Genomic DNA, 27153 nt, shown 5'->3' with positions numbered 1-27153 from the left:
TTAGTCTCTGAAGTGAAAAGACAAGGCACAGACTGACAGAAAATATTTGCAACACATATATATCTGACAAAGGACTTGCATCCAGAGCATATAAAGACATCTCAAAACGCAGTAAGAAAACAAACAATCCAATTTAAAAATAAGCCAAAGATTTGAAGACACTTCACGAAAGTTACGCAAATGGCAAATAAACACATGAAAAGATGTGCAACATCATTAGCCACCAGAGAAACGCAAATTAAACTGCAGTGAGGTACCTTTAAGAATGACTGAAACAAACTGCAGAACCAAGTGCTGGCAAGGACGTGCAGGAACGGCAATTCTCATACACTACTGGTGGGAATGCAAAGTGGTACAGCTACTATGGAAAACAACTGGGCAGTTTCCAACAAATTTAAACATATACTTACCAAACGACCCATTCGTTCATTCCTAGGTATTTACCAGGAGAAATGAAAACTTAAGTTCACATCAAAAGCTATATATGAATGTTTGTAGTAGTTCTATCCATAATTACCAAAAACTGCAAACAATACAAATGTTCATCAAGTGGTGAATGGATAAACAAATTGTGGTATACACAAACAATGGAATACTACTCTGCAGTAACAAAAAAAGAGTTACTGATACGTGCAACAACATGGATGAACCTCAAATGGTTTATGCTTTGTTAATGAGGCTAGACTCAAAAAACTAATTACAATATGGTTTTACTTACATAACATTCTGGAAAAGGTAAAGTCATAGGGGCAGAAAACACATGAGGATGTCAAGGATTAGGGGTGGGGGAGGGTTGGGTGCCTGAGGAAGTTTTTTGGAGTGATGAAAATGCTCCATATCTTAATTGTGGTCATGGCTACATGACTGAATGTTTGTCAAAACTGTAGAACAAAAGTGGATTTTAATCTATGTAAACAAACAAACAAATCTTGGTCTCTGGGGAAGGGGATGAACAGGAGGAACATCAATTCATTCTGTCATTGGGGATACCTGGGAATGCATACAGCTAGAGTGTGACAAGGCTGACAAAGTCCACTTTCACCTTGATATTGGAGGCAAAATTAAAATAGACCCAGGGGGCCGGCCGTGGCCAAGTGGTTAAGTTCACGTGCTCCACTTCGGGGTCCCAGGGTTCCACCAATTCGAATCCTTGGTATGGACACAGAACCGCTCATCAAGCCATGCTGAGGTGGCATCCCACATTCCACAACTAGAAGGACCCACAACTAAAAATACACAACTATGTATTGGTGGGCATTGGAAGAAAAAGGAAAAATAGAATCTTTAAAAAAAAAAAAAAAAAGACCCATATTGCTGTTGGAATAAAAAGAACTTTATAGTATACTCTTTGTCCCCAAAACTTTTCACTGTTTCAGAGACAATGCAATCTTCTTTACGCAGATAAAAAGATATCAAGTCCCAGTCTGGTTTTCCGCCTCCCCCTTTCATTTCCTGTTTCATTTGGGCAGAGGTCTCTGTTTCTACAAAGGGCAAAGTGTATACAATTTTAAAAATCACGGGGGGAATCAGAGGCCTAGGCTAACCAGGTTAATGTGCACAGAACCTAATAAAAATAAATCCTGAAACATAGTTTGAAAAATAACAAACACCTATCAAGCTCTCATTAAAAGTATTCTCTAAGAAATCTCATGTCATGTTGTCAGTGAGATCAAAAAAACAAGTATATCTGTAATAACAAAGTTCCTTTTAATATCATTATTATCTAATAATGAAATGATGGGAATGGGTACCTCCAAAGGTGCAACATTTTGAAAAAAAAATTATGCCTCTTATAATGAGGTCACAGGACCATAGGGAGTGAGAATAGTCTGGTGGATAAAGATGTGTGTTACAGCAGTACGTGGAAAGCCGTGAAAACAGCTTGAAAAAGAAAACATTCCCACTCTCATTTGAGTGGCTTATCTTCACACCTCTGCTTCATAGCTTAATCCTTCTAGTACTTCTTGGGTGCTTCAAGCAAGAGGAAGGAAATGGTACTTGGAAACTGTAACTAAGCTAGTAACTCTTAGCTCCACCTTCGAAGAGCACAAGTATGTAAGCATATGCACACATACAAATGCAGAGAAAGGGCTTTTTCATTTAAATAGAGGAAGCTGCCATGTCTACCTCTATAAGTAACAATATTAATCATCCACCGTCTGGTTTTAATCCACACGCTCCTGATCCTGCATCTGAATGTATTGTTATCAGGGGAAGGAGCATTTCTGCTCAATCTTATTCACCAGCCAAAAACCTGAAAATGTGAAAACCACATTGGTGAAGTACCTTCTTAGGGACCCAAAAAACTCTGAGCTGCTGTTTTTTATTGTTTTCTTTCTTTCTTTTTTTAAAATGATGAACAAATGTGAATTTCAGAGGTTCTGAAGGGGAAAAAAGAAACAGCTCAAGTTACAGGTCCCTCATATCTCAGAGTGACACTACCCTCAGGGAAATTAGCACTTTCTCTTCTGTATTTCCTAAAGGGGATCCAGCCACACAACCTGATTGACATCAGCCTGTCAGAGACAAGCTTGGGCACCCAGGTGCATCCCTTAGGAGCATTTACAAATGAAATGGCAAGTCCAAACAGCAAGCCTTTGCCTCTAGTCTCCATTCTTCTGGTTTATGCTTTGCTAGCAGTAAAAGCAGGGGCTAAAAAAGCGTCTGTATGTGTCTAAGCATGCTTCTCCCACTGTCTGTATTGGGGACCCTTCCCTCTCCTCAGGCTCACCCTAAAAAGGGTCGCCAAGCCAATATGTGGGCTTGAGTGCCTTCAAAGCCATTAGTCACCACCCTTGCAGTCTCACTCCAAACTGAGAATGGGGCCACCCATGACACAAAAACTCTGGCAAGATCAGGGGATAGCAAGAGCAGAAGAAACCACAATACGCCTGAGACTCCCAGGAGAACAATGACTAGTGCTGGTAGGGAACAGACTGACAGACAGACCAGACAGACTCTAACCAGGCCTCGCTCTGTTTTCGATGCAACACAAATGTTTTCCATTAGAAGTTCCCTGCCCCACAAACACTCATACATGCGGCTATGAAATCCACATACTTAACTTCAGCTTTTCTGGCACTCTGACCCAACTACCTCTCCTGTTCCTCTGGAACAGAGCAAAGTTGAGAGCAAAGAGATTCCAGTACCCCCAGCACAAAGGTAAACGGAACAGAATCATGATTATTAAGTACCATTTACCCTGAGTGTGACTGAGCAGGCAAAAGGGAAGGGAGAAAACAAGGACTTTTCTTTTGCCAAGAGAAAAAAGCACCGTACAGCTCTGGCTCTCACTGATTGGCTCCTATGCTTTCAGCTTAAAGTTTGGCTTTACCTTTCTAGTAAAGTCTGCAGTTGATCTTCATTAGGTATCGGTCACCATTAAAAGCAAAACAGGCAAAAACCTCAGAAAACTCAATACAAAGTCTGCAAAATCTTAGTACTAAGAAACCAGGGAATGCTGGCTGATCACTAACCCATATTTCAAACACTGAGAACCAGCTGAGTATTGCAATTATGAGAAGAAGCTGAACTAGACATCCTTAAACCATCAGCAACCATCCTCCCACCATCTGTAGAACCTGGCCCAGGTTCATTTCCAGTCATAGTCACAGAGGTGGGGACATGTGGATGTCTGGCTAATTTATCTCTTTCCTTAAAAAAAAGAAAAAAGAAAAGAAAACCACAAGTAAGAATTCAAGGGAATGAAAACCAAAAATGAACACTGAAAAGAAGATAAAAAGTGAATTTTTAAAATGGCATGTAAGAAATAAAAGGAAATCCCCTATTCAGGCAGCTCTGGAGTTCCCTAATTGCACAAGAGCAAAGGACACCCCCCCAATGTGTATGCCTTGTTAAGCAATTGCTCAACTTACATTCATTGTGCAATTCTAACCTTCCAAAGTTTTTTGCTGTACATATGCAAACCACGTTTTCCACTGCACTCTAGAATTAAGAACAGTTTCTCATTTTTCTCTTCTTCACTTTAGAGGGGGCTGTGTGCATGAGCAAGAAAAAATCTACTGCTAGATAAGCATTCACTACAAATGAGGTTTTACACTATTTCATCTGGTTATTTCTGAGTTTACTTGTAGTTAAGAAAACATTTGGATTTACTCTTAGGCAGCTAAAGATTCATTTTTTTCTGTCACTGACAATAATAATATCACAAAAAACTCTCCACAAAAATATAAAACCTTCAAAAGCCTCTGTCCCAAATGAGTGCAATTCTGGAATATTTGGACTATGTAAAAGTGGCAGTCTTGGGGCCGGCTTGGTGGCACAGCGGTTAAGTTTACATGTTCCACTTCTCGGCGACCTGGGGTTCACTGGTCCAGATCCCAGGTGAGGACATGGCACCGCTTTGCAAAAACCATGCTGTGGTAGGCATCCCACATATAAAATAGAGGAAGATGGGCATGGACGTTAACTCAGGGCCAGTCTTCCTCAGCAAAAAGAGGAGGATTGGCAGTAGTTAGCTCAGGGCTAATCTTCCTCAAAAAAAAAAAAAAAAAAAAAGTCACAGTCTCCACTTTACAGCCAAAAGTCCAATAGAAGCCTGGGTAAATCACAGTGTATCTTGCTAATCACAAATCTTTCTTTTTAGAGAAATCAAGTTAAACAATCAGAAGGAACAATAATAGGTGTGTAGACAGATGAGGCAAGCATGACAAAAAAATGCAGAGGTCATATAGGAAAAGGCAAATCTGACTATAAAAATTTTAAGTTGCACACTGTAAAAAATATGAATAAGATTATAAAACAAGTTGCAAACCAGGAGAAACTATTTGTAACAGAAAATAAAACTATCTACAGTGTATAAAGAACACCTACATATCAACAAAAATAATAAATAACAGTTAAAAATGGGCAAAGCAGGCCAGCCCCAGTGGCCTAGTAGTTAAGTTCAGTGCACTCCACTTTGGCAGCCCGGGTTCGGTTCCCAGGTGCAGACCTACACCATTCGTCAGTCAGAGGCTGTGCTGTGGTGGCTGCTCAGATACAAAAAGAGGAAGATTGGTAGTGGATGTTAGCTCAGGGTGAATCTTCTTCAGCAAGAATAAAAAGGTAAGGCCATAAATATGCAAGTCAGAGAGGACGAAATATAAACAGACAAATTAACAGAAAGATTCTTTGTTACACTAGTAAATACAGGTAAGTTAAAGTGAAATACATTTTTTTAACCCAGAAGATTAGCAGAAATGAAAATATTGGTAATAATACACAGTGTTGGTGACAGTATAAAGAACAAGACACTCATTTACTGTTAATGGGAGTGTAAATTGGTATGATCATTTTGGAGGGCAATTTAACAGTATTTGTCAAAATAGTAAACATATCTTTTGACAAAGCAAATTCACTTGTAGGAATCTATTCTACAGAAATATATAAGTATAAAAATATTTAAGTAGAAGGAAGTTCACTTGACTATTGTTTGTAATAACAAAAATTTGACATAACTAAATATCACCTAAAAGATGGATAAATTGTATCTATGCAATGGAATATGATGCAACCTGACAAAGAATGGTGTAGATTTATATGTATTGATTTAGAAACAGTTCCAAGGCATATTAGGCAAAAAAAAAAGTAATGTATATAATAGCATGCATTTTTATTAGAAAAACTAATACTCTGTATATGTACGTCTGGAAAGATGGTTACCAAACTGTTAATAGCAATCATCTTTGGAAGGGAGGGACTTGTGCTCTTATTTTCTGTAGTTCTATATTATTTTAAGTAGATGGAGAGAGCATAGATTACTTTTGTAATTAAAAAGTAAAGACAGTCTACCTTCTGTTTCTGACCATGACGGAGTAACTGGTACTGGACTAGTCCTCCCACCATAAACAGCTATAAAATATATGAGACAACTGTTTTTAGGCAGTGGACAACAGGCATCTGTAAGACTGTGATCCCTGAGAGAAGAGAAACTCATGAAATGAGTCTGTGATCACTCAGTCCTCTGCTTGGGGATAATTTTCCAATCATAACACAAAAAGCTGAATCTCAAGGAAATTACGGTGGTCCTGTTGAGATGAAGAGGCAGAGAGCAGAATTTGAGGCAGGTGAAGTAGCTGGAATCTGTGAGTAAGGAAATGGACAGGAAGAAGTTGTGCAAAGAAAGGGCATGAAGTATATGTGAGAATCCTTAGTGAATAAGGGGGTGAAGGCTGGACTATACACACGCAGGCCAAGAACATCAGAGGCTTACCAGATGGCAGCTGCTACAGGGCTGAGAGTGGAACAGAGAGGTATCAGAGGTCCAGCAGTGCTGGGGAAAGAGCACTGCCTAGGGATGGGGGAGTTGGAGTTCCAACACTGACAGAGTGAAGAGATCTTAACACCTTGTTAACACCCCTTGGCAACCATCTGATACTCCAGAGAAAACACACCCTAGAGTTAGACCTAATATAAATCTGCATTAATAAATCCTAAAACCCAGCGTAAAACAAAATCTGCAGGGCAGACAGAGCTTGAAGGTTGACTATTGCCAAGTTACTGGGGCTCGGGAAACAGCCTATGTTTCTACATAGCTGCACTAATAATGTGTAAAAATCAAGCCTACGCCAGTTCAAGATGATCAAGCATAATTTAACTGCCTGTTAAAATATAAAAACAATACTCTCCAGAGGAAGGTAACAAGATCCAGAATCTCTCTAACAAATTATCCACAATGTCCAGTGATTTTAAACAAAAATCACTAGACACAAAGAAACAGGAAAATGCAATCCATATTCAACAGAAATCAAATGTGAGATGGCCCAGATGTTGGAATTGGCAGGCAAAGACTTTAAAGCACCTATTATAAATATGTCCAAAATATTAACGGGAAGGATGTTCAAAGAACTAAAAGAAAATATAGTCTTAATGAGTAAACAAACAGGAAATGTCAGTACAGAAAAGGAAATTACAAAAAAGAACCAAGTAGAAATTCTTCAACTGAAAAGCAAAATAATGAAAAAGTTCACTGGATAAGTTTAATGGTATGCTGGAAATGGGAGAAAAAACAGCCAGTGAGCTTGAAGACAGATCAATAGAAACTAAGTACTCTTAAGACTAGAGAGAAAAACACTAAACACAAATGGAGCCTCACAAATGTATGAGATTATATCAAACGTCTAACATGCACACAATTGGAATTTCAGAAAGAGAAGAGAGGGTAATTGAGGCAGAAAAGAGAATAATGTCTGAAAGATACTCCAAATTTGGTGGAAAACACCAACTTACAAATCCAAGAGGATCAGTGAACATCAAGCAGGATAAATGTAAAAAGAACTACACCTATTCATATCCCAATCAAACTACTAAAAACCAAAGATAAAAAGAAAATATTCAAAGCAGTCCCCCAAAAAGATACATTACATACAGAGGCATAAGAATGCTTATTTCTCACAAGAAAACAATGGGTGCCAGGTACTAATAGAACCACATCTTGGAGGCACTGAAAGAAAAAAACTTCAATCCAGAATTCTATACCCAGAAGAAAAAAACAGCACACCTCCTTAAAACCAAAGACAAAAAGGAAAAAAAAAAGGAGGCGGCCCTATGGCCTAGCGGTTAGGATCAGTATGCTCTGCCTCGGCGGCCAGGGTTTGGTTCCTGGGCACAGACCTATACCACTCTTTGGCAGCCATGCTGCAGCGGTGGCCCACATACAAAATAGAGGAAGACTGGCACAGATGTTAGCTCAGGGCAAATCTTCCTCAAGCAAAAAACCCTCAAAAACCCAGAAACTTTTTTTTTTTTTTTTAAGATTTTATTTTTTCCTTTTTATCCCCGAAGCCCCCCAGTACATAGTTGTATATTCTTCGTTGTGGATCCTCCTAGTTGTGGCATGTGGGACGCTGCCTCAGCGTGGTTTGATGAGCAGTGCCATGTCCGCGCCCAGGATTCGAACCAACGAAACACTGGGCCGCCTGCAGCGGAGCGCGTGAACTTAACCACTCGGCCACGGGGCCAGCCCACAGAAACATTTTTATATAAACAAAGGCTATGGGAATTTGTCACCAGCCAACCTGCTTATGTCCTGTAGGCTCAAGAGAAATGATACCAAATGGAAACTTGGATATACTGGAAAGAATGAAGAGCACCAGTAAATAAGTGGATAAATATAAAAGTATATGTTTTCTTTTTGTTTGTAATTTACTTAAAACTCAACCAATTGTATAAATAGAAATAACATGTATGGTAGGGTTTATAACATACAAAAAAGCATAACAGAAGATGACTACACAAAACAAGAGGGAATAGGTAAATGGAATTTTAGTGTTTTAAGGTTATTACATTTGTGAAGTGTGAAGCAGGAAACAGGAAGCATAAGGTGTGAAGTGTAAAGAGGTACAATACTGACCCTAAATATATTCTGAAAATTTAAGGATACAAATTGTTAGCCCTAGAACAACCACTTGGAAAAAAAAATTTTAAAGGATATAGTGAAGAAGACAAAAGCAAAGATTTCTTAAAACAGAAAAGGCATTAATCATAAAGTGAAATTTTGAAAAAACTGAACTTCATCAAAATTAAAAACTTTCGCTGTTCAAGATTCTGTCCAAAAAAAAAAAAAAGCCAGCCACATACTGCAAGAATATATTCACAGGACATATATCTAACAAAGATTTGTGTCCAGAATATATAGAGAACTTCCACAACTCAATAAGAAAACATTAGTATCTCAATTTTTAAAAAGGGGCAATAGATTTGGACACTTCCCAAATGAGGATATATGAATTGCTAATAAACACATGAAATGATGCTCATCATTAATTAGGGAAATGACAATTAAAACTAAAATGACACCACTTCACATTTACTAGAAGGGCTAAAATTATAAAGACCAGGAACACCAAGTGCTGGCAAGGATGTGAAGCAACTGAAACTCTCACACATTACTAATGGGAGTATAACATGGTGCAATTACTTTGGAAAATAGTTTGGTAGTTTCTCTAAAGTTAGATATATACTTATCATATGACTAAGCAATTCTACTTCTAGCTATTTACCCCAGAAAAATGAAAACTTATGTCCACAAAAAGACTTGTACATTAATGTTCACAGCGTCATTATTCATAACAGCCAAAAAATAAAAACCCAGGGGTTGACCAGTGGTGCAGTGGTTAAGTTCACGCTCCACTTTGGTGGCTGGGGGTTCTCAGGTTTGGATCCCGGGCTCAGACCTAGCACCGCTTATCAAGCCATGCTGTGGCAGTCACCCCACATATAAAGTAGAGGAAGATGGGCACAGATGTTAGCTCAGGGCCAATCTTCCTCAAAAATAAATAAAAACCCAAATGTCCATCATCAAGTGAATGAATAAACAGCCTGTAATATATCCATACAATGGAATATTACTCATCAATAAAAAGGAAAAATCTACTGGAAAAACACACCACATGGATGAATCTCATAGATATTATGCTGAAAGAACAAACACATAAAAGTACATACTGTATGATCCCATTTACATGAAATTCTGGAACAGGCAAGACAAATCTATAATAAGAATAATTAGATCAGTGGTTGCCTGGGGTGGGGAGTGGAATTGGGGAGATCCTTACACAGAATATACACATATCAATATATTCAAAAGTATGATTTTACTGTATGTAAATTATATACCAATAAGTTGATTAATAAAAGTAAAGGTATCAATTGTAAATAAAGATTAATTTTTTCAGATATCTATAGTTATGAAGTAAAAATATGATACATATTCTTTTATATGTATGACAGATTATATTAGCAAAGAAAATAAAAAAGAGTGGAATAGGAAGGACTGAGGGAGAAGTTTACGTCAATAGTTAAGTCTTTGCTCTAAGTACTGTATGTCTTCCCCGTACCAATTTCAATCTTATTTTTCATTATGGCCCATATTTACTAAATCTTGAGCAGAAGATTGTTTGTATGTATGTATGAATGTAGATAGGTAGGCATGATTACATCTCTGATCTTTAGGTTTTTATGCATCAGTTATCCCCATTAGCCAACTCCAAGAGCCACATTCATCTATCAACAGTCCTGCCTGCAAAGTTGGGAGTCCAGTGCATTGTCCTGATCCTGTGGTCCTTAGAAGTTGCACTACCACTACTGTTAGTTTTTTTCTGTTTTTCCTGTAAGGAAGATTAGCCCTGAGCTAACATCTCTCCCAATCTTCCTCCACTTTGTATGTGGGATGCCTCCACAGCATGGCTGATGAGTGGAGTAGGTCCACACCTGGGATGCAAACCTGCGAACCCCGGCCACTGAAGTCGAGTGTGGGGAACTTTAACTACTCGGCCATGGGGCCGGCCCCCACTCTTAGATTTTTTTGCCCTTAGACACACTTCCAAAATAATGGAGATCATCCTGTGCATATATTCAGTCCCTCCGAGAACACTCTCAAGGGTTTGTGAGAAATAAATCAAGTTCTTTCTCCAAAGACTCATATTCTAGCCACTCAGGTATCTTTGGATCCAGGACATTTCAAGATTTGAAGAACATCCAACCCAGAGAGAAAGAAGTAGGCAAATTCAATCTGAGCATCCATTCCCGTCATGTGAACTTTTACCCTGTTCATCCTCAGAAACTATTGTGCGAGATCAGACGATCTCCCTAAACCAGGTCAATAGTTCCCAAGCACCTGGTGAGAAATCAAGCTCCCAGTGAAAATAAAAGAACTGCCAAAGTTGAGGAGAGAACTGAAGTACTAAGCGATGTTTGTTCGACCATTCTACTATTATATTTATATTCAATTAAGAGTGCGCTCTCGACGTGGATTGCTTGGATCTGATTCCTTCATTCTTAGCTGTGTCATCTTGGGCAAGTTCTTCCCTGTAGTTCAAATTCCCACACAGCTTTTTGTAAAATGCAAATGAGTTCATGTAAAGCATTAAAACAGTGCCTGGCACATGCTAAACACTCAGTGAAGTCAGGTGTTTTACTCAGGGTCCTCCTGGAAAAGGAGAATAAGACATAAGACTCTTCATTTATTTCAGGAAAAATATATTTATAGCATTCTGAATTTAACTTCTTTCTGAAGAGCTCAGAAAGCTCTCTGGAAACATGGAGGCAAAGTATATGAACCCTCAGATAATAGGCTCTGCATTCCAAAGTTAAAGATAGAATTAGGAAGACGACTTATACCAGAAATCTTACTTTTACCTGGGCCAAAATCTCTGCCTGATGGCTGCAATGCTGGCAGCCACCACATTCCTAAAAACAGTGGTTCTCAAAGAGCGAAATCCAGACAATCGGTATCACCTGGGAACTTCCTGGAAATACAATTTTTTAGTCTCTCCTCCTCCTGACTAATCAGAAACTGTTGGGGTGGGGTCTAGTGATTGGTGTTTTAAGAAGCCTTTCAGCTAATTGTGATGAGTGCTAAAGTGTGAGAATTACTATCCTAGAACAAAAAGAACACCTAGTCATTGACCTATCTATAGCATGAGCATAAAGATAACTGAGCTCAACAGGACCCATTTGGGAAATCAGATTTATAAATTAGGCAGTAACTGATATAATCTGAAAGGACTGGAGTAAATGGAAGGCGTAATTAGTAATTCTATAAATTTATAAACAATTAGTAAAGAGGTGAGAGAATGCACAAAAAAGGTGAGGGAGGGCAATAATGAGGAAGGCAGAGAGAAACGGTCAATGCCAAAGGACCAATGGTGAAATGAATCATCAAACAAACTGGTGCATCAAGGTATTTACTGCACCTAAAGCGAGAATAAGCAAAAAAACCCACAAAAACCCTCTGAATTTATAATGTTTTCTAGAGATAAACCAGAGGATTTTTCAAAACACTGTATAACTTTTACTAAGTTTAACTATACCCATATCAAGGGCTCCTTCAATTTAACAGGCAAAATAGAGAAGGAAATAGATAGAGTTTAGTTCATTTAGAAATGAACTACATATCTGGCTGGAAATGATTTTTCCTTAGATTATCTATGGACTGATAGAGAGCGAGGTATAAGAGCAAGAAACTACCTCACAGGATGAAAACAAACTAAGGATCTTACCTAACATGGTGTGATGAAGGAAAAGACATGTTCTTATTGCCTGAAAAACAGAGTACTATACCTCTCCCTTCCAAGTTTCCAAAAGCTCTCATCTCATTCAATATAAAAATAAAACACCTCTTGTACAAGGGTAACCAAAGAAAGTTCAAAAATTATTCATAAACAGTTTTTCAAATCATTAAGAAAAAAATGGATGAGCATTCTAAAATGTGCAAAGAACCTAAGGCAATTTATAATAAATATAATATCACTATATATAACCAATAAGTATGATACTTAAAAAAAAAAATCAACCCTGTTAGTAATCAAAGAATGAAAATCGAAACAGTGAGATGCCGTTTTTTGCCCATCTCTAGCAAAGTTAGAAAAAAACCATTCAGGATTGGTGAGGATGCTAGAAAACAGATACTTTCATATTCTGCATTTTAAACAGCTATAACCTTTTTTGGAGGGCAATATGGCATTATCTATCAAAAGTCTTAAAAATCTGCATGCCCTTTTTGACCTAGTAATTCCACTTTGAAAATTTACCTTGTGAACAATGAAAGATATATCTGAAGATTTCTGTATAAGCTTGCCCGAGATGGTATCATTTATAAAACTGAAAGTCAGTAACTTCCTAAAATGTCTATTGATTGAGGACTAAACAAGTATTAGGGTATGTCCATACAAGTTAATATAATGCAGCCATTAAAATTCATGTTATAGGGGAACATGGAAATATATTCAAGATGTATTTTTTGTGAAGGCAACAAAATAGATTACAAAACAGTATATAAAGGTTGATTCTATTCCTGTTAAAAAGCAAAAAACTTCACATGTCTGTCTGTTCATCTATCCAACCAGGATAGAAGGATCAAGAAATCTTTCGTTCCTTATTGCAAATCTTTATTTTTCTAGTATTCCTTTCTTTTTCTTTTTTTTTTTAAAGTCTGGCACCTGACCTAATAACTGTTGCCAATCTTCTTTTTTTCTGCTTTTTCTCCCCAAATCTCCCCAGCACATAGCTGCATACCTTAGCTGTGAGTCCCTCTGCTTGTGCTATGTGGGACACCGCCCCAACATGGCCTAATGCGTGGTGCCATGTCCGTGCCCAGGATCTGAACCGGCGAAACCCTGGGCCGCCGATGTGGAGCGCATGAACTTGACCACTTGGCCACAGGAGTGGCCCCTCTAGTATTTCTAACATGAACAAAGAAAGACTACTTTTATAATAAAAAAACTTAAAATGCATAGACTTTTGAGTTAAATAACCCTACTTCCAATATCACAACTGAAGTGACCAAACTGAACATACAGAGTACATCCTCCATGTTCCATGATGCCTCCTTTGTCTATTGTGTTCCCTGCTATGGCTGCAGTACCTAGAATAGTGGTGCCTGATGCATAGCAGACAGTTAATAGCTATTAAATGGGAAAATGCCATCCATCTGCCATAAACCATAAAGAATTACTGCTAGATATGGATGGAGGGTAGCTGGAAGCAGGTCATTAAGAACCAATTCACAGCTTCTCCTCCTAAGAAAGCAACTTTAAAAAAATTTCATTTTGTTTGATGGTAGTGCGTAGCTATGGAATTGATTTTTGTATACTCACTTTATATCCAGGAACCTTGCTAAATTCACTTATTAATTTTAATAATTATTCTTATGTTCCAAGTATGCATCACATTATTTGCAAATAAAGATAGCTTTACTATTTTCTTCCTTTCTAATCATCTTTTTAATACTTTATTTCCTTTCCTTTTCTATTCTACTGGCTAGGACCTCCAAGATAAGCTGAATGGAACTGGTAATTAATCACTCTGGTCTCATTCTATTTCTTGACCAGCTTGGTGTTTACACAGTTGAGCCTTTTTGTTTTATGCATTTCCATATGTATATTTCATAATTAAAAAGAGTAAAAAAGAAAAAGAAAGGAGTAGGAGAAGTAAACAATGAAGAGCCTGGCAAAATTCTCCAGTGTGGAAGGATGTATTAGTTTCCTGTTGCTGCTGCAACAAATTACCACAGATTTAATGGCTTAAAACAATAGAATTGATTATCTTATAGTTCTGGAGGCCAGAAGTCCTAAAACTAAGATGTCGACAGGGAGGGGCCAGCCGGGTGGCACAGTGGTTAAGTTCACAAGTTCCGCTTTGGCGGCCCGGGGTTCACCGGTTCGGATCCCGGGTGTGGACACGGCACCACTTGGCACACCATGCTGTGGTAGGCATCCCACATATAAAAAAAAGTAGAGGAAGATGGGCATGGATGTTAGCTCAGGGCTAGTCTTCCTCAGCGAAAAAAAAAAAGGAGAATTGGCAGCAGATGTTAGCTCAGGGCTAATCTTCCTCCAAAAAAAAAAAAGAGATGTTGACAAGGTTGTGTTCTTTTTGAGGCTCTATGCAGGCATTTAGAGGCCACCTGCATTGCTTGGCTCATGGTCCCTTCCTCCATCTTCAAGGCCAGCAGCACGTTATCTCCAAATGTCTCTCTCTCGTGACCTCTAATTCCATTATCACTTCTCCTTTTTCAGACTCTGACACTCCTGCCTCCTTATAAGAACCTTTGTGATTATATTAAGGCCACTAAGATAATCCAGGATTATCTTCCCACCTCAAGATCCTTAACTTAATCACAGAGACCCCTTTGCCTTGTAAGATAACATTTAACAGGTTTTAGGGATTAAGATATGGATCATCTTTGGGGGTGCATTATTCTGTCTACCACAACATGTGAGGCCTTGGGACAGATGCAAAACACCACTGGGACGCTTTTTCATTGCTACAAATCAGCACCCTTCACAATCAGCAGGTTCAGGGAGGCCCAAGGTAAACCACCATACTAAATGAGAAGAGGCCAGAGGGTGGAATTTCTTCTTGACACGGTAGGCCACAGCTCCAAGAATGAGGTCAGAAATTGCCATATCATTTAGGTGAAACAGAGACTGGGCACAAGAAACTAGCTCTGGTATAGTAACTCCACTACATACAGTACAGAAAATATAGAAAATAAATCCATGTATTGAGATTGCACACCACCTGGCCTCCTCCTCCCCACTCCCTTCAGGGTGGTGACTTGGTAATACAAACTTATATCAACCAGCTTTAGATTTGAGAAGAGCATTCTAAATAATATTTGTAGACAAAGAAGGCACCCAGTTAGAATTTACCTAACCTGTTTTGGAGCAAGTACCATACCTGTTCAAAGAAATATAAAAGGCCTGAATCAGACTGTAGAAATCCAAGTTGGGGCCTATGAAAAGAGTCTGCAACATAAGAAAGGGAGAACATCAGCACATACAGGGCCAGAGAAACAAAGCATATTTGGGGAAAAAAGATGAAGGAGACAGTATCTGCTTTATTCTTACAACTGAATTTTTAAAATCACAGATTCTGTGAAGCATGCTAAAAGAGGAATGATAAAACAGAGACAGATTAAAGGGACCTCGATAAAAGGCAGGCAAAAATATACAGGTTACAGGATAAACCAGGGAAGTAATGTAAGGGAACAAATAATACAATAGCAGACTTAAAAACCAAATCAGAAGCAGTAAAGAGCAGAACCAACACTAGAAAAACCTGAATCAATTACACAAAGGATAAATTTGAGAAGCCCTCTGAGAACGCAGAGGCAAAGCCAAAAGGGCTTAAAATGATGACAGAAAAAGAGATCTACAGGACAAAGAATGGAGATACAATATATTAGGAGAACAGAAATTACTAAAGAAGAGAACAAAACAAACAGAACACCGGCAATGAAGGACATAAGAGATGAAAATTTTTCTGATCCAAAGATAGAATTGGATCTGAATATTAAAAAGCTCATTGGGGGCAGGCCCCATGGCCCAGCGGTTAAGTTCACACACTGTGCTTTGGTGGCCCAGGGATGCACCAGCTCAGATCCTGGGCACGGAGCTAGCACCACTCATCAAGCCACGCTGAGGGGGTGTCCCACATGCCACAACTAGAAGGACCCACAACTAAAATATACAACTATGTACTGGAGGGCTTTGGGGAGAAGAAGGAAAAGTAAAATCTAAAAAACAAAACAAAACAAAAAACTGATTAGGTACAATAAAAAATTAAAGTACAGAACCCAACATCTAAACAAATCCTCAAACAATTTAAAATTCAAGATTAAAGAAAGTTGTAAGTTGCCCGTGCTGGATGAAAAAAAAGTTTACTTACAAATTATCAGACTTCTCTCAAATTTTCCTAACCATTAATGCAACAGAACAATATCCATAGTTTTAAGGGGCAAAAAAAGCTGGCCTGAGCTAAGTTGCCATTCATGTGCAATGGCAAAATAAGAACAATTTCAAACTGAACTGTTCAAAAAGTAGTCATGAAGAATGTCCTTGATATATTATTTAATGAAAAGAGCAAACTAAGGAAGAAAATGTATACTACACTATCATTTTGATCACATATGTATAAATGTGTATAAATATGTTTTAATGGGCACATAAGTGGTCTAAAAAGATAAATATCAAATTTTTAACAGCTATCACTGGAGGGTGGTTTTTGACTTTATATATTTTTGTGAATTGATTCTTTTGCATGAGTATGTGTGTTACTATGGTATTTTACAACAGTCATCTTAATTTCTAAAAAGCATCCATGTCATCTTTGCTGAAAAAAATTCCTCATGTTGTATTTGAATAACAGATGAATCAAAGTAAAAAACATAAGAATGAGAAAGCCACAGAACAAAAAGACTGATGGTGAGCATGGAAAAGACTTAACATAAAATCAATTCTAAATAATGATTGTAAATTTAGAAAGAACAAAATGCAATTGCATGACAAAGAAAATACACTTTTTTCCCCCTGAGGAAGATTTGCACTGAGCCAATCTTCCTCTTTTTGCATGTGGGTCACCACCACAGCATGGCTGATGAGTCGGGTAGGTCTCCACCTGGGATCCGAACCCGTGAACCTGGGCTGCCGAATTTAACCAGTATGCCACGGGGCTGGCCCCAAGAAAATACATATTTTAAGCAGTCCTAATTTACACATCTTAAATATGGGATAGTCAATAGTCTTTTTTTCATTCTTGACGTTGATACTTTGAGAATGGAGGATCAAGTATGTTTTTCAAAAAATTAGTCACCAACACCACTTAAAATAAGTGTTTTCTAGACCACCAAACAACGAAGACAACATTTCTCCCCAAATTATATATATAAACAACAAGGGTATTTAAAAACATAAAACAAGAACAAAGCATATGCTCTACAGTCCCATTTTATGAAAGGAAAAGAATAAGCACACACATAGAAGCATGGATGGAAAAAGCCTAGAAGGAAATATATTAAACTATTAATACGGGTTAATTTTAGGTGGTAGTTTGTAGGTGATTTTTATTTTCTTGTGCTTTTCTATATTTTCTATTTAAAACTTTTTTGGCATACGTACAAAGAACAACATGCCAAAAATGTCATTTAACAAATAGGCAGACAAACCAGTAGTTTATTATCATTATGGTTCGATTACTTTTCAATTGCTTATGCACTATAATGCAGCAGAAAGGACACAGTTTTATTTGTTTTGCTTTCAGGATCGCTATTTACTACTCCTTTTAAAACTTGTTATTGTAGAAAATTCATACATACACAGAAGTAGAATACCATAATGAAGTCAATGTACCCATTATTCAAATTTAATAATGATCAATATTTGACCTTTAATTTTTTCATTTATACTCCTATCCACCTCCCTCCCCAGATTATTTTGAAGCAAACCCTAGACATCAAATCATTCATCAGAACATGAGGTTTTGAAGTCATACAGACAAGAGTTCTAATTTTACACTTCCTTACTAGCTACAAGACCTCGGTTAAGCTACTTAACCTCTGAGTTTAGGTGCCCAGCAGCCACTCAGTCAATCTAAGAGCACTTTCTTTTCCCTGGTTTGTTATAATTGGTTTCAACATCTGTGACATTTCTCTCAAAATGAAATCAGCTCTACTCTATTGCTTTTTCCCTAATCGGTACTCTTTATCTTACTTCTGGATAACCCCAACAGCAACTTGTTTTCTCACCTCTTGTTCATCCCATACCTGGGTTTCCTACTGTGGTTTATTGTAGGCAGAATAGTAAGTCTGAAAAATGTTCAGTAAATAAAAAAGATCAAAGGTGAAGCAAGTTTGGGAAAGACTGAAAATGCTGTTTCTTGCAATATGTACTATATTAAAAGTTCAAAGAAGTTTTGCAGTAATGGGTCCTGTTTAACACTGCTTTATCCTAACTTATATGATCATGAAACTCTTTTTTTTCACCCAACAATTAAGAACCTATAAACCTAGAGTCCCACAGAACATGCTTGGGAAATACAATGATATGTTAATGTCAGATCAGTGCTCCTTAAGCAATGCTTTCACTGGGATACTATCAGCTCAACAAAATGTCAAGAGTTCCTCCTTAATTATAGGTTCAAATGAACTTATGTTGCTTCTCACATCTTTGTATATGCCACAAACTGCCTCCCAAACTAGGAGGACATTTGCCTTATATCTCTAGATCTCTCATGTCGTGTGTGCAAGACAGTGTAATGTAGACATGCTCAGTAAATATCTACTGAATGAGCATCAAGGCTGGACCAAACATGTGATTAATCTTTTTTAATTTTTTTTTTTTTGAGGAAGAGTAGCCCTGAGCTAACTGCTGCCAATCCTCCTCTTTTTGCTGAGGAAGACTGGCCCTGAGCTAACATCCATGCCCATCTTCCTCTACTTTATATGTGGGACGCCTACCACAGCATGGTGTGCCAAGTGGTGCCACATCTGCACCCGGGATCTGAACCAGTGAACCCCGGGCCGCCAAGAAGCGGAACATGTGAACTTAACCGCTGCGCCACCGGGCTGGCCCCACGACTAATCTTGACCAGCAATGACACTGCTCATGTTGCTGCTACTGATGAGTTCTTGAGCTATTTTACATTTCTCAGTACTTAACACTAGAAGCTGGAGAAAATGTCTATCTTTTTCAGATTTCTAAAGATTCCCTCTGACATATCCATACTAATCTTCTAGGTCAGCCATGGAGATGATCCATATGAGTTTATCATCATTCTTCACCCTTCTCTTAAGCCTCAGTTCCTCTTTTAAAAAATGAAGGTACTAATAATACCTACTTGGCAGGCTTATTGTGATAACTTAATGAAATACTGTATGGAAGTACCTAGTCCAGGGACTGACACATGCTAGATATTCAAGAGATGTTATTTTCCCTGCCATGGAGAATAACGTAGAGAAAAAGGAAAAGAAAGGCAGGTAACATCATGTACTGTAGCTAGGGAAGACCTCTCTAACAAGGTGACATTCAGAAGGGGAGTGAGAGAGAGACACACTATCTAGGGACAGAGTGTTTGTTCCAGGTTAAGAGGAAAGCAAGTGCAAAGACACTTAGGCAGGAGTGTTTGGCTTGTCTGAGGAACAGCAAGGATGTCAACGTGACTACAGCATACTGGGTACGAGGACAGCAGGAGGAGCTGAGGCAAGAGAGTTAAAGGCTGAAGGCGGCATCAGATCACTGAGATCATTGTAGGCCGTTATTAAAACTTTGGTTTTTACTCTGTGTGGGACGAGTAGCCATCAGAACGTTTTGAACAGAGAAGCAAGATGATTTTATTGATGTTTTAAAAAGATCAATTCAGTTGCTGTGCTGAAAACAGACTGCGGAGCAGGAGGAGGGAGGAACTAGAGAAACCAGTTAGAAGGCATTTTGATGAATTGAACTAGGGTGTAGTGGTAAGAAAGAGTTGTATCTGCATTTATTTTGAAGATAAAGAGAAGACATGAATTATTGCTGGATTAGATATGGAGGTATGAGGAAAAGAGAGGAACCAAGAATAAGCCCAAGAATTTTGACAAGAGCAACCCAAAAGTCAAAGTTGCCATTTACCAAGATGGGAAGACTGAAAAAAGACAGGTTTGGGGGAGAGAAATTCAGGAATTTGGATTTGGAGATGTTATGCTTGCCATACCTATTTCAAGTCCTTGAAGTGGAGATCTACCTTAGTCTCAATGAGCTGCAACTGCTCGGGTACCCTATGAATCACTACCAGAGGCTGAGGGCATAGACTGCTGGCTCTGTGTTCTTCTCTGGCCAGATCATATATTTATCATAAACTGTATTTTATCGTATACATGTATCATATATGACACTAAAGCTGGGAGAGCTGATGAGAAGATAGGGCTTAGCAAGTCTGAAGCTGGTTAGGACTCCTTCCTTGTTCTGCACTAAAAGACAGACAACCCAATAGCTAATCCCCAGAAGCACCCTCCAGAGTCAAAACCACCTTGTGGTCACAGAGGAACAGTACTAGGATTCCCTGGCCCAAGCCACCATTATCCAGTTTCTCTTCCAACTCTTCTACACTGAACATCTTCCACAATGTATAAACTTTGTATTAGCTGTCTTCCGTCTCACGTACTATCATTCCTCATTATTATCCCCTTCTGAGACTAGAAGAGCAGGATTTCACTCCAACTTTTCATCAGAAAAACATAAAATGAGTATTCCTCTTGGGAGAGAGAGGTTCTCACATTCCCAAGATCCATTAGCCAGTAGATACATCCAAAGAGTATGGGTTTTGTGATATGTCAATGTCTAGAACCTTTATCTACTTACAGAAGTTTCCATACAGAACTTCCATACAGAAGTTACAAAGGGAATATACACAAAAATTTTGCTTAAGGAACCACTTCAGTGTTTATAGTAGTGCAAAAATTGGGAACAATCCCTTGGTTCAATAAAGCAAAGACCGGTTAAAGAAATCTTGGCATATGAAAGAACACTAAGTGATCATCAAAAATGGTTCCATATAAGAATACATTAAAAATATTAAGTGAAAAAAGCAGATTACAAATAGTATGTATAATAGGACCCCACAGTTTTGTTAAAAAAAAAAGTGTGTGTATATGTGTATACTAGAAGTTGAACATGATTAAATACGATTAGCAAAAATAACAGTGATGTTACCTCTGGATAGAGGGATTGTGGATAAATTATTCTTCTTTTTCACTTGTCTACGATGAACTTATACTCTTCTCTACTAAGTAAAGAAAACTTTATATTCAATATAAAATCTCTCATATTTGCAGTTTATGTTTAGAATTTAGTTTTTATTATCTGACTTTTTTTAGAAAAAGCATCTACCTGCATCTCTATATATACTTCATTTAGGTCAAAAGACTTCCTCCCATGAAGTCATTTGTGGATTCTTCCTCAAATGCCTTTCTCCCAGGGGATGTGATGCTAACAACTCTGTAGAGAGGTCAGCCACAGTCCTGCTCAGCACAGGATACTCTGCTCCCAGGATCTGTGGGTGCTACTTCCCCAGCCTAGCAACCACTACATGGGAATGTGAATCAGAACAGACTGCCCTATTCTCCACACCTGGCTGAAGATCCGACCATTAAGCAGAGATTAGGAGTGCCACAGTCCCCATCAGGGCAACAGGCAACGAACTTTGTTTTCTATAAACAGACAGACAAGAAAAGAGTTCAGGTTAAAACACAGTCCTGAGAGGAAGAAAAATAGAAACCAGGCAGCGGGGAATGCTTCATATTCCTAAAAGCTTTTTTTCTAAGTTAACACATGGTGTCTGCTTCTCTCTAGTCACCTATTTATCACTCTCCTCCTCAGAGAAGGGAAAAAGCCCTGGCTGTTTTCCTACTGCAGAGTTTTGTGGCTGGGGGGGAAGAAGGAAGGGGGGAGGAAGGAGGGTGCTTTAAGCATGATGCAAACCATTTGGAGCTGAGTGAGAGCACTGCCAACACAAGCTGCACTATTTAAACAAGTGAGGAAATGATCGTATATACAACATGCCAGCGAGCACACACACACACCAAAGGAAGTCGAGAGGGCTTTTTTTCAGGACACAGAGCTGGATGTCAGCGGCTAAAAGGTCGATATTTTCCCTTAACACCCTTCAATGACTTAATCATGTTCCGTTTGCACAGAAAACTTCCCAAGAATAAAAAAGTCTGGAGAATTAAGAGGAGGGGTGAATGGGGAGGGATGTTTGGCCTGGGGCTGACCTTATCCGAGGTTTTCTCCACGTAGCAGGGGTCCTGAGGGGCAGCCAGCAAGGGGACAAAGCCCGAGAGAAGTCGATCCTCTTCCAGGATAAGAAGAGTGAGGTCATCGTCCGGGTCCTTGTATAGTGGCACCTCAGACTGATTCACCGCAGTCAATATGTTACAGAAATCAGCCAGCATCGACCACACATCCACAGCAACCCTGTGAGAAATAAGGTAAGAAAAGAAGAGCAGCTCTAAAGAAGGACCAGTTAAAGTATTCTAAGCACTTGTGAGCAGGGAGATACTTGTGGCAAATGTTGTCTACTGCTGGCCATCTGCCAGGAAATCTTACCCAAAAAGCTAGGATACAAAAGGGCACCCATGGCAGCAATCTGGTGGGTGTGTGTCCATATATGCAAATTTGAAAATGATTAGGGGGAGTTTTTAATCCTAACCAGAGAGGAAAAAGAATTTAGAAAATCAGTTGCCTAATGCAGGTCCTGTCACCTTTCCAGACAGTGTGCCTGAGACACTTACTCAAACACTCTAGACACCCAATGCCTGAGGCAGCTCCCAGAATTCCCTCACTCCTATCCAGCCAAGTATATGCCACACAGACAGCAACAGAGTGCCAATCTCCACTCCTCTTGCACAGCCAGAGGGGCCAGTCACACCACAGAAAGAGTCAGGTGGTTTTTTTCCCTCCTACAATGCTTTAGAAATCTCTTCCTATATATAAGAAAACAAACAAACAAATACACACCCAACAAAAATATCATCCCTGGCCTATCAAGGTCTTCCCAGGAAGGTAAAGCTTCCTGCACATTTCAGCAGATGAACCAGTATCAGTGCTGTCTTGGCCTTCCCACCCCCTCTCCTTTCCGTTACTCGTGGAAGGTTAGATATAGCATGACCAACTGTTCTGCTTTGCCTGGGACTGTCCCAGTTTTAGCACTGAAAGCCCACGTGCCCCAGAAACCCCTCAGTCCTGGGCAAACAGAGATGGCTGGTCATCCTAATTGCATATCACCAGGGCCTGGCTGAACTTGAGAAAAAAACCTTGAAAATGCAAAGTCTGGCTCTCCCCAGTTCAAACTCCAGGACAGAATTATAAAAAGAAGGTTCGTTTCTCTTGTCATCACCATTGGTCAAAAATCTACTGAGGTTCAGATTCCCGCTTTGGTGGGTGCTAAGGATCCATACAGCTTTCTTTAGGCTTGCCAAGGACATAGCTCAAATAGCCAAACTGTGGTCAGATCCTGGGCCTGCCATGTCTACAGATAAGGTTCTCTTCTCCAGAGGACCACCTAACCAAGGAGTCTGGAATAGGCAGTAACCTATGGATGGTAAGTTGTAGTCCAAAAGGAATGAGACGCATAGAAGAAATGCAAAGAAAAGCTTTACAATGAGGTTCAAGAGATGGAGTGGTAAGAGGAAAGAAGCAGAGAGCTATACGAATGAGCTACATTCCGGAATCTTCCCAGAAGAGTTACTGCGCATGAGTCAAATCTGCTAGGGAGGGGCCTCAGACCAAAAAACCTTTGGGAGACGGCAGAATGGAGGGCATTTAAGGGACATGTTACTGAAGATGCTGGGGGAGAAAGTGGAGTAGAGGTGTGGGGACTCCCTGACTGGCTCCAGGTGGAAGAAGCCTGTACTGGTTTATTTACTGTAATCACTGCACTAGGAAAAGGTAATGAAATGAAACATCTTGTTTTCAAGAGTGTCCTGGGAACCCGGTGGAACACAGCCCCATTAATCACACAACAGCACATAATCAACACACGTTTACTGCAGAAGTAACTCGCTTCACAGGCTTTGACGAGGAAAAAGAACATGTTTGGGAAGAATCACTGGAGGGATGAGAGTTTTCTAAAGCCTCTCTCTGCACAGACACTGACAACGAGACTCATTCACAAAGCTCCATCTTTTGGCTCAGCCGGTTTGGCTGTCAGAAATGTTTAAATATGGAAAAAAATAAACAGTTGCAACACGTTTCTGTGCAGAGATTTGCCTGAGCCCCTTTGTGATGTAATGGGAAACACGGCACTCAGGCTACCAGCTGTAGAATAAACAGAACTTCGAGGGTTAAAAGGAACTGAACTTTCCACGACCCCATCTGCAGAGAAGAAAATAATAAGAGGAATGATGCACTGCCCCACAGCTCTGATAGTTTATCCTCCGGTCCCGGCTGCAGAGACAAGCACCGGATGTGATAGGGCTGCTCAGGGCCGCCTCCGAGGTTAGCACTGCCCATGGGAGACGCACAGGGAGGCTCTTCCAGTTCCCCGCTTCCTCCCCCAGTGCCCTGCTGGCCACTTGAGCCCACTGCCTGAGTCTGATCCCACAGCACTGGTGAGTTCTGGCCAACAGGCATTGCTCGGCTGCAGAGCAGCAATTTGGAAAATAAACAGGAAAGACGACAGTGAGAAGGAAGAAGGTGAAAAGTCTCCCAGCTGAATTCTTGGCTTGGGGGCCTTGGTTGGTGCTGTGCAGGTCAAGGGTGCTTCAGAACATAGTTGGGGGTTGGGGGGTGGGCAGCAGCATCCCCAGCCAGGGAGAGGCAGCAGAAAATTACCCACGGCTGCCACAGTGGGAGGCCCCACACCCCTCTCTCATCCTCCCACCCCTACCATCTTGGATCCAAGACGAACAAATATGTGGTACCATGTGGTTCTCATTACCATGCTCCCCTGTCCCCTAAGGCTCAGATAAACCAAAACTGACTCCTCCCAGAGACTGCTGGCCACCAGTAGGGACCCCTGCCCACATCTGCCTTTTGCCCATTACCACCCACCTTGTGCCAAAACCTTAAGACTTACTGCAGAAATGAAGTGAGTTCCAACCCCAGTGGTGATTTCTAAGACAGCAGCTGGTGCCAAAAGACACAGAAGTGTCCTGAGTTCTCAACTCAGAAATATAAAGTGGCCCAAGGGCCAAGCTAGACTGAGCAGAACCAAGGGAATACACAAAACGCTTCAATGAAAGAGCATTTCTGCCCTGATCCATTCAGACTGGTCTTGTGTTTGAACTCTGATTCTGAGTAGCTGCTTTCTTCTTGTGTCTCAGTGGGACTGCCCAAGATCACTTCACATTTTATCATCAGTTATCTCCTCTCTCGCTGAGCACCGCAGAATGAACACAACTAACCAGGCACCCATGGGCCACAGGGCAACTCTCCACAGAGGGCAGGGAAGAGCGGAATGCCAGGAAACTAATAGTAAAATGAATAGGCACTTCAAAAAACTAGGCGAGATGCCTGAATTCAAGTTAAGAGATATGCAAAAGGATCAGGTAATCCCTCACCTCAACATTACCCCAGCTTCCCCAATCAGGCTTTTGGGCTGAGAGGTCAGTTCCATGGTTGAACAAACGGTTTCTTGTCTGAGCAGAAAGGGAAAAGCTTAGCTTCTTCCTCCTCTAGTTCCTTATCCCAGCTAGGAGTGCCTTCCAACCTCTGTCCCACAGCAGCCCTTGGATTCTAAGGATTCAAGGTTGGCCTGGGCCAAGGAGCCCAAAGTCAAATTCTGGTAGCTATGAGGAGCTTTAACCAGCTCCCAATCTTCTGGAAATGCTTGGGAAATTACTTCCCATGAGGTTTTTCAGACAATCTCAAACCACCTTTGGTTCTAAACGGACCCTCTAGAGTGCTATGAAGTTCGGGCAAGTCCCTTTGGCTTGCTTTGGTCCCAACTCATATTTGGAGAAGTTCCCAGAGCCCACAAAATCCTACTAAAGTTAGGGCGCATTCTTCACCAAGCAGACACAAAGCAGCCAGAGAATATGAAAGTGCATCCACTGAGTCTGTTACTGGCTCTCAGAATGGTGGCAAGGGAGCCTCTCAACAGCTGCGATGTGATTAGTGAGCAGGGATCAGCAGTTGCAGGGTGACCCAGTGGCCCAACCCCACAGAACACACCACACACCAGGAAAGCAGACCCCTTGCTAGAGTCTGAACACCAGATCCTAGCTTGGGACAGATCAGCAGTGGCTAGTTAGAGGTATGCACTCAGGACCAAGGCTCACTCACTTCCCCACAGACATGCATTCACTTACTCCACCAGGAAAGGAAAAAAATAAGAGTTAATTTACTTTTTATTGCCTCAGAATTCCAAGGTTTAATGTAGCTGTCAGTTTGAGTGCAGTGCAGCTGCTGGCCGATACAATGCAGCCCAGGCCAGCCCAGGTGACTGGGGAAACACATTTCACAGAAATGAACCAATACACACTCTTGGCTGGTTGTTGGGGGGATATTGACTTGGGGAATCGGATTAACCCTTCAGGCTGGGGTTAGCTCTGCAAACAGCATTAGAAAAGCAGCTTTGGTCCAGGGAACTGAGAAGCCCTGGTCTCACGTGGACCAGTGGGTTTCTGTGTTTCTACAACTTTGAAGTTTTCTCACACAAGATGTTATTCAACTAGAACATGCCCTGAAAGATTAAGGTGTGAGATATGTGAGGTAAGTTATAACACAACAATCTATGTCCTTCTTAGAACTCAGAAAGACAGATCTGCCAGTTTTATGGGGAAGAGGTAGGAACTTTTCTGCAAGCTCTATCCGGGGCGGGACGGAGGGAGGGAGATAGTACGGAGAGTGGAGTGCTAAGGCCAGACCAGGGCTCAGGCCATCCTTCTGGCAAGTCTAAGGAGGACTGAGCCCTCACACACCCCTTCATATTTTTACTGGGGGAACAGACTGACTGGTGATTAATATCAAGTACAATGACCCCATGTTACAAGCCTGCAGGGGCCTGTGGAGGTGGCCATTTCCTGTGTAATACCAGCTTGTTTAAACACTAACATTCAAACTCCACAGCTGCAGAACAAACCCGGAAAGAGTTGAGTGAGAAGAAGCCCTGCATTGTGTTTCGGAGTTATGGAAGATCAGAGAAGTAGTACAGATGGGAAACGAGCTGGGTCTTTTGGTTCCTGGTGTGAGGAACTCTGGAAATAGAGCCAAGATGGCACAGAAACTAGGCACAAGGAAGCTGAAAAAGAGAAAGCCCATGGACTACAAATACAAAGGAGAAAGACAAAAGGCCAGAACAAGAGAAATGCTTCTAAGATATGCAAATATCCTCTTTTAAAAACTTGTTTGCCTATGGACCATTATACTCTAGCCCGTACCTCTCCACATAGGG

At 40.3% G+C, this 27153-nt stretch overlaps 1 protein-coding gene across 7 annotated transcripts in view; it reads right to left on the bottom strand.

Moving 5' to 3' along the window:
• SMG6 (SMG6 nonsense mediated mRNA decay factor) overlaps positions 1-27153 on the bottom strand; it is a 209978-nt gene that overhangs the window by 79202 nt on the left and 103623 nt on the right. For all 7 annotated transcript variants that reach the window (XR_006890534.1, XR_006890533.1, XM_046674928.1 and 4 more), the window contains exon 13: positions 22031-22232. Coding sequence is in view for 5 of the 7 variants with exons in the window: in XM_046674928.1 (XP_046530884.1) it covers positions 22031-22232 (202 nt within the window). In the remaining 2 variants the exon portion in view is untranslated. The remainder of the gene's footprint in view (positions 1-22030; positions 22233-27153) is intronic.

The sequence above is a fragment of the Equus quagga genome, chromosome 11, assembly GCF_021613505.1.
Source record: "Equus quagga isolate Etosha38 chromosome 11, UCLA_HA_Equagga_1.0, whole genome shotgun sequence".
Classification (NCBI taxonomy): Eukaryota; Metazoa; Chordata; class Mammalia; order Perissodactyla; family Equidae; genus Equus; species Equus quagga.
Note: the sequence above shows the minus strand (reverse complement) of the source record. Positions and strands in the feature narration are given on the sequence as shown.